The sequence below is a fragment of the Sander lucioperca genome, chromosome 5 (assembly GCF_008315115.2).
Source record: "Sander lucioperca isolate FBNREF2018 chromosome 5, SLUC_FBN_1.2, whole genome shotgun sequence".
In the NCBI taxonomy this organism is placed as follows: domain Eukaryota; kingdom Metazoa; phylum Chordata; class Actinopteri; order Perciformes; family Percidae; genus Sander; species Sander lucioperca.
In genome coordinates, this window is record NC_050177.1 from 16,941,482 (window position 1) to 16,949,762 (window position 8,281).

Here is an 8,281-nt window from a genome sequence, read left to right on the forward strand (position 1 = left end):
CAACCACAAAATATGAATAATTAGAGCGGTAACAATTACAAATGCTGCAGTACAATTCATTGTCTCAGAAATAATTGAGATTAACAATATAATTGTCTCTTTTAGTCAAATTTATTTAAAAATTACTTTTAGAAACAAATAAAAGTTTTGAATGAATTCCAGGATAAATCTTTTGGTTACATCACTGTCACATGATCCAGATAATGTAATAACACAGGTAAACAGCCTATGAAGTAAACCACACCTCTGTATTATCATAAAACATTGTTTCTAACTGTATCCACCCCCTTGTCATTTGTGTTGCTATGAACGTGTATAGGGCCAAGTGCCAACAACTAACAATTGAAATAATAATAAATATATATAGTCCGACCAATAATCACTTACTATTTGGCATATCTGAACAAACACTTAGACAAGTATGTAAACCTTGTTACAGGCCTACTAATAATGATAGATCATCATAAGAATTTCTCTATATTGTCAAGTGTATACTGTAGGTGTATCGTTACCTGCAAGGACATCCTGTTGCATGTTAGTGAAAGCAGGGGAGTAGCTGCTCTCCACAGCCTCCAACAGCATCGCCATCTTATTCACCTTCGAGGACTGTAACTGGGACTGGATGCACTCCAGGTCTGCATATCTTTAAGGAGAACAAAAAGCTTTCTGTCACATCTGCAGGAGGCCACTGGTTTGTGATGCACTGGCTACTGTGAAGTCCATTTCTACGTTTGTGATTGAAGTCCTTCCTACGGTCTTAGGCTCTCAGGCGGTCTCTCACTGTGCCCCAACTAATCTCACGGCAGTCCTCAAAGACGATGTAGTTTTGTAAGTTATAGAGGCTTTCTCTGCACAAAGGAACAACATCTAAACATCAGACATTTTCCACATTTCAGCACCAAAACTGGTCCATAAACATTACAGAGCGTGTAGAAGAAGTGTGTGGCTTTGGTTGACGGAGGCACGCTCATGTCGAGTTCACTATGGGCTGCTGTGCACATTTACGCATGTGGCACCATAGCAGCAACTTCATTAATTACTCATAATTATGAATTATGGACATGGAGACAGGACAAGGTCAGGATCGGACAGCAAGTCTGTACTTTCTACACTTCAACACACAGCATTATATGTTACACATTGGAGTCCTGAGCTCCATCACAGCGTTATAAGTTACACAGTGGAGTCCTGAGCTCCATCACAGCGTTATACATTACACAGTGGAGTCCTGAGCTCCATCACAGCGTTATACGTTAAACAGTGGAGTCCTGAGCTCTATCACAGCTGTCGGGACATTTCTATTTTCCAGTAGGACTGTCCTCGATTAGTTGATCTAATGGACAGATCTGTAAAACTGAGTTTCTACACAAATAGCCTAATTATGCAAAAGCACAATAAAGTTCACAAAAATGTATGTAGTTAATGAGGAACGAATGAGGAACAAATGAGAAACAAATTAGGAACGAATGGTTAGTTAATGAGTAGTTACTGATTGACTGTGATTCAATCACTAATGGCTAGTTACTGGAACACAGACTGGTAGTTACTGTATTAATGAATGAGGAACAAATGATTAGTTCATGAGTAGTTACTCATTCAGTAATGGTAGTTAATGCTTAACTAATCATTCGTTAATGATTAACCACTCAGTATAATGCATCACTTTATCTACAGGTATGCACAATAATTTGCCAGTGGTAGTTAATGCCTTACTAATCATTCGTTAATGATTAACCTCTCAGTATGATGCATCACTTTATTAGCAGGTACGCACAATGCTTCAGTAATGGTAATTAAGGTTAGGTAATCATTCATTAATAAGTAGCAGTTTTGGTCCTTAAAGCTTTAGTGCGTAACTTTTTTATATTAATGAACGTCCGTTACATTCAAGCCATTGCCAAATGAGTTGCTACAAAGCTAAATAAGACTATCAGCTCCACACAACTCTCTCTGTATTTCTTAGTATGGCTATATTCAGAAGATTGTGGCGTCCGGTGACTTTCCGGTGATTCAGAAACTCGAGTGAAGATAATGACCTCTTCTGAAGAGCCCATCATGTTTTTTTAATCCTCCATGTCCTCCTTGGCTACTAGCAACTGTGTGGAGGAGGGGTGGGGGCGCATGCGCATCACCAAACGCTTGTATCATGTGGACGTGCCGACAGTGTTGTTGACATTACTTAGAACTCCTCATGGGGGAGACAGAAACTACGCACTATAGCTTTAACTACCGCTCAACAGCGCATGAAACCCAGGGTGGCAGGATTAAAGCATGCCCTGCAGCAGTGTACAATTGTTCAACAATGCTAATGTTACAGAATATACCTTGGATGTGAATATCCATGTGTTGTGAATATAATTATTAAAATATATTATAAGTGTCATCCTGTACCATGTCTATTCATTTTATTACTACTTGGGAAATCCCATGAACAGAGTAACTGATTTCCAAATGATTCATCAATACAGTGACTCCCAATCTGTTAATCGGTAACTAAGTATTAGTGCTTGAATCCCAGTCAATCAGTAACTACTCATTAACTAACCATTCGTTCCTCATTCACTCTTCATTCGTTCCTCACTACCTACCTACATTTTTGTGTACCTTATTGTAAAGTGTTTATATCTTGTGTGTACCAGAGATGTGCTCAGAAGTTTCTTAGAAATTAATCATTCAGCATGAAAAAGCATAAAAAACACAACCGATTCATCAACTAATCAACTTAGAGGGGGCAGCTACCGGCAGGATCGAGATGGGGACCAGGGTAGGTGAATTTAAACAATGTCTGAGTTGAAAACACATCTTGTTGTCACATAAGGGCCCTGTTCATGTTGCACAGACATTTTAATTGCATTTTATGTCTGTTAAGAGGCACAAAGGCACTCTAAAACTTGCCCCGACAACTGCCGTTTTAGCTCAGTGGAAGCTCATACACATAGCTACTCCGTGCTGCCTGCACCGATTCAGGTCGGATTTTTTTTCAATCGAAAGTACACGCTTATTTATAGCAATCAAGATTAACGTAAAAATTGGCCGGAATTCTCCTTTAACTGTTTAAACACTACCAGGTCAGCTATATCGCCGGCGATACAAATTCACGTGCTGTCTTATTTAATATCTCCAGATCAATACGCTATAGAGACTTACTTTTTTGTAGCCCATCCAGAAGCTTTTTTTTTATCCATCATGGAATTACAGTGTCTTTGTAACATAAATAAATAATTATGAATCCAAAAATCAACTTGCGCGTATGTACCGTTTGCTTCGCGACTTTTGGACCGATTGTCTCGCCGTAGCTCTAGCTGATTAGCCGAGAGCTAGCCCTTTCCAAAAAGGTCTTTTGTGTCTTCATAGCCCTTTCAAAAGTTTAGTAATACATGCAATTCCAGAACGATAAATCCACGATTGAACGGCTATTTACTGCGTTTTGTACCGGCGGCCATCTGGGGAGCATCATAATGACTGACAGCTTCGTTGACCATTCATGCTCAGCGAGGGCTTTATTCACTAGGTCTCTGTGTGTGTATTGGGAGAATACAGAGGCCTGGCAGAGACTGCAGAAACAAGCCTGGAGGCTGAAATAATTTGCCATACTGATGTCAAATAGCAGACAGATAATACATTGAAGATGACACAACTAACTTTTTGGATAAAAGCGTAGGGTTAAAAGTCACATCATTTTACTCAAAAATGTTTACTCAAATGTTTTTTTCTGTCAGGTCAAGTTTATTATTACGAGGATTTTTCCCTTTTTTTGCTTGAATGTAAAGTTTTACAGTATTTTCAGAAGTGGCATTATTGTGCACATGCTGCATAAACATCTAATCATATGGTCATTAAAGTAAAGAGAATATGGCAACAGGATGTAACATTTGATGGCGCCATAAGTTACTGTAGTTAGATAAACCGTCATTAGCCATGGACAGGATGTTCAGGGTTTAGAAAATCAACTAATAAAAACAACACAGACAGCATATTTGGGTGATGCATATTCATTATTTGATATTATGACAAATTATATAATATTCATATACACTGCAGCTTCTCTCCTCCAAGCTATTTATGTCTGTCTGTACAGATTGAACAGATTGTCTGTGTGAGCTCTGTTGCAGCGGGAGAAAGCTCTGGGTGTGATTTAGTTTGAATTCAGTGATTAAATGTGAACTAGTCTATATCGACAACGTTTCATTTCCGGGATTGTTAATTGTCATTCTTTTGGGCCGGATGTCCGTTACCTTCCACTTTCTTTGTGTTGGCGTTCTAAACTCCGGTGGATTTCTGAGGACTATGGTTAACTGCTCCTCAGATCTCTGCAGGGTAAATCCAGACAGCTACCTAGACTATCTGTCCAATCTGAGTTTTCTGTACGACTAAAACAACTTTTGAATGTAGGCCTACACATGTTCCACCAAAACAAGTTCCTTCTCGAGGCTATTTTGCAGAGGCACCGTTGCCCAACACTATTGTGATTGGTTTAAAGAAATGCCAATAAACCAGAGCACGTTTTTCCTTCCTCCGCAGCGCTGTGCAGGAAAGTCTGGCAATGTGAGACTAGACGTGAGGAAATCCTAACTTTGTATAGGATTACATTATGGCTTCGCTAAGTTAGAGAGAGTCTGCGTAACTGGAACAAATGCAGTCCATAATTGCATATGTTGAAGCAGGGAACACAGGAAGAATATTCTGATATGAAATGATAAAAGCAGAGGATATTGGCCTCATAAGATATAAGTCTGCTACATAGGTACAACAAAAGAATAGAAATATAGTTTCACTTGATAGCCCAGTGTTCTGGAGCATAGCACCACCTAGTGCATTAAAAACACGGTAGAGTTTTTAATGCCCTAGTTTTAAACTACGTTATAAATAAATAATAATGAATACAAAAATCAACTCACATAATCTCCCCTTTACTCCGCGACAATTGAACCCAGCCTCTCGGCGTGTTATTAGCTTTGTAGCTAACAGCTGGAGATTTACGAGTCCTTCAGTGTCTTTGTAGCCCTTCCAGAAGCTTAGTAATCCGAACGGGAATGTCAGTGGCTTTCGGAGACTTTGCCCAATAAATCCAGAGCGATACATCTACGGCTTAACGGCTATTTAGTCATCTTTTTCTACGAAAATAAAGAATAAAAACGAAATACTTTATTTATGTTTCCCCTGATTGCCAAGACTCGTGATGACAATTTTCAAAAGCCAAAAGGTTTAGTTATTATTGTTCTCTGTGTGATTTCAATACATTTCTGTGAGATTTCATTTCCGTTTAGTCTTTTCTTTTGTCTTTATAGTCATACATAAACATAACATTCATGTGGCATCCCTGCAGCACACATATCCTGATAGCCCAGGTTCTCCTGAAAGAAATGATGTCTAAAACTTGATTGTGCATAACAGGGTTGTGTGTGTGTGTGTGTGTGTGTGTGTGTGTGTGTGTGTGTGTGTGTGTGTGTGTCGCCTCTAAAGTATTGAGTATCGAAAAATTCCTCGTCATTCAATACCCAATTTCAATACCTAAGGAGTAAATCTCATCAACGTCAGTGAGCCAAACAGCATGCAGCATTGTAATTCATTTTTGTTTTATAAAATTGGTATTGAAAAAAGTATCGTTCAGGAACAGGTATCGTTCAGGAAGAGGTATTGAAGTCACGGTATTGGTATTGGTATCGGTATCAACATTTTCTGAACAATACCCAGGCCTATCTCACCAACAAATATGTATACCTTTAATGAAAAGCATCAATAGGGGCTGACACACAGCAGAATGAGCTGTCATAAGGAAATTGATCATTTACCCATTTTCCTCACATGGCAAGTGAAAATAGGCTAAAAACAGTCCAAACACAAATTCACCACAATGAAACACCATAACAAAAGCGCTTTGTGCCGCTCCATCCTGCTCCATGTCCGCTGCTTTACCTCCTTGCACTGCAGAGAACAACTCGGACTTGTTCGACCACAGCGCCTCCTGCTGCGTATTTGATGTAATCCCATGCATATCGGATACATTGACTTCATTACTTCATTACTGCACCATGTTCAAACCACAGATGAACGATAATTCGACCATAACGCGCCGCATGGATTATTAGTTTTGATGATGGAATATTTGAATAGTTGACTATTCTGTGAAACCCCTAGCACCAGCAAAACATCTGAAACAATTGAACTGTGAGTCCTGTAGGGACGACTGTAACTAGGGAGGTGCTGACCTGTTCTTCCAGAAGAGCAGCTCCGTGTGTGGGGTGGGGTTTTTGCCCTCCAGCAGAGCCTCAGAGGAGTCTTTCTTCAGGACGGCGCGGATCTGATGGCTCCACTCAATCACTGCTGACTCCAAGGAGTGAATGATGCTCTTATCCACTATCTCCCCCCTGTGAAGTATTAGCAGGTAAGTGTTGCCTTAAGGATGATGCATTGACATGCACCTGTGTGTGTTTACCTGTGTGTGTGTGTGTGTGTGTGTGTGTGTGTGTGTGTGTGTGTGTGTGTGTGGGGTCTGGACAGCTTTATGGGGCCAAAATGCTGGACCTCACAACTTTAAAGGGCTGTTTGAGGGTTAAGACTTGGTTTTAGGATTAGGGTTAGAATTAGGTTATGGTTAGGGTGAGGGTAAGGGTTAAGGTTAGGCATTTAGTTGTAATGGTTAAGGTTAGGATAAGGGGCTAGGGAATGCATTATGTCAATGACGGGTCCCCACAAAGATAGTGAAACGCACTGTGTGTGTGTGTGTGTGTGTGTGTGTGTGTGTGTGTGTGTGTGCGTGTGCGTGTGTGCGTGTGTGTGCGTGTGCGTGTGTGTTTACCTGTGCTCGGCCTCCAGGGCAGCCTGCTCCACTCGGTTGCAGCCTGCAGGTAGAGGCAGCAGGGTCTTGCCTTGGACTTGGCCTGTCACCACAAATACATTGGTCTGGAGGGAGTGGACGTGGCGTCTGACGTCCTGGGACACGACCTGGGGCCATTCACTGTGGTTCCTACTGTTGGACAGCAGTGGGGCCACAACCTGCAGGACAATGAAGACAGTGTTTGCTTTGGAGGAAACCTTTGATGCAGACAGTGGTGGAAAAAGTATTCACATCATATTACTTCAGAAAAGTCTTGTATTCCAAATTTTACTTTGAGTAACTATCAAAAGTAAAAGTACAAATTATGAAGCATGGGCCAAAGATATATCATATTTTATTTTATGTTAGCTTTTATTTCATTATATTTTATTTTATGCTTTTTTTCATTTTATAAAAGACAATAGTATATTGTATTGACCATAGATTGTGTTTTGCACTGCAGTTTCTCTTGAAGCCTTTCTACATTTTTGTTTTGTTGGGTTTAGTAAATGCATGCATTTTGTTTCTTTTGCTGCAGAAATTCAATACAAAAAATGAATGACCCATCTCAGAGTAGCTTTATAGAATGTACGGTCTATGAAAAAAAGAAGACAGAGACAGAATTGTCTTGGTACTCGTCTTCCTCTCCCTCGTGCAGGCATTTTCCTCCTTTCTTTGTGTTCATCTATATTGTTCAAATAGGACCTATTTTACTGTATGTACTACCATATTGTCATACCTCAACACCTGAGTGTGTTTCCTAGATGTCAATCAGCTGTGATCGATCTATTTGCATAACTTCAATCAGCTGTTTCTCAGTAGCAATGGAACAAAATCCAGGGGATATATTTGTGTTTCAATTTACAATATGAACAGCTGTTCACTTTGACTTTAGCCTATAAGTTAGGTTTAGAACATGTTGTTATCTGTTCTGACATACAGAGTGAAAGCATTTGTAAATTTGGCAGTAAATATCCATTGTTTTGGTCTTGGTTGAGCCTGTGTGTAAAAGAAGTTCAAGCATTTTAAATTTGTGTTAACTGTATGCATTTTGTGTCAGAGCAACAAGAAATGTGTTAAATGTATAGCCTACACAGACGGATGTTGTGCTGTGTTAAGAGTTTAGGAATGTTGTTAAAAGTATTGAAAAAAATTGTCATAGCAATCGTAAAAAACTGTATTACTAGTGAAAGAAAGAGGATGGCTGACATGCCTTCTCTCAAACACTAGTTTCTGTAAATCTGTGTGTGTGTGTGTGTGTGTGTGTGTGTGTGTGTGTGTGCGCGCGCAGTGGCAGCATTTGCATGTCTTTGCGTGTGTGTGTGTGAGAGTGTGTGTGTGTGTGTGTGTGTGTGTGTGTGTGTGTGTGTGTGTGTGTGTGTGTGTGTGTGTGTGTGTGTGTGTGTGTGTGTGTGTGTGTGTGTGTGTGTGTGTGTGTGCGCGCGCAGTGGCAGCATTTGCATG

General features: G+C 40.1%; 1 protein-coding gene across 1 annotated transcript in view; it reads right to left on the reverse strand.

Annotated features, from left to right (window-relative positions):
• dnah9 (dynein, axonemal, heavy chain 9) overlaps positions 1–8,281 on the reverse strand; it is a 162,337-nt gene that overhangs the window by 151,665 nt on the left and 2,391 nt on the right. The window contains exons 2-4 of the mRNA XM_031323915.2: positions 6,800–6,996; positions 6,210–6,368; positions 513–643 (exon numbers count right to left, since the gene is read on the reverse strand). Coding sequence (XP_031179775.2) covers positions 513–643; positions 6,210–6,368; positions 6,800–6,996 — 487 coding nt within the window. The remainder of the gene's footprint in view (positions 1–512; positions 644–6,209; positions 6,369–6,799; positions 6,997–8,281) is intronic.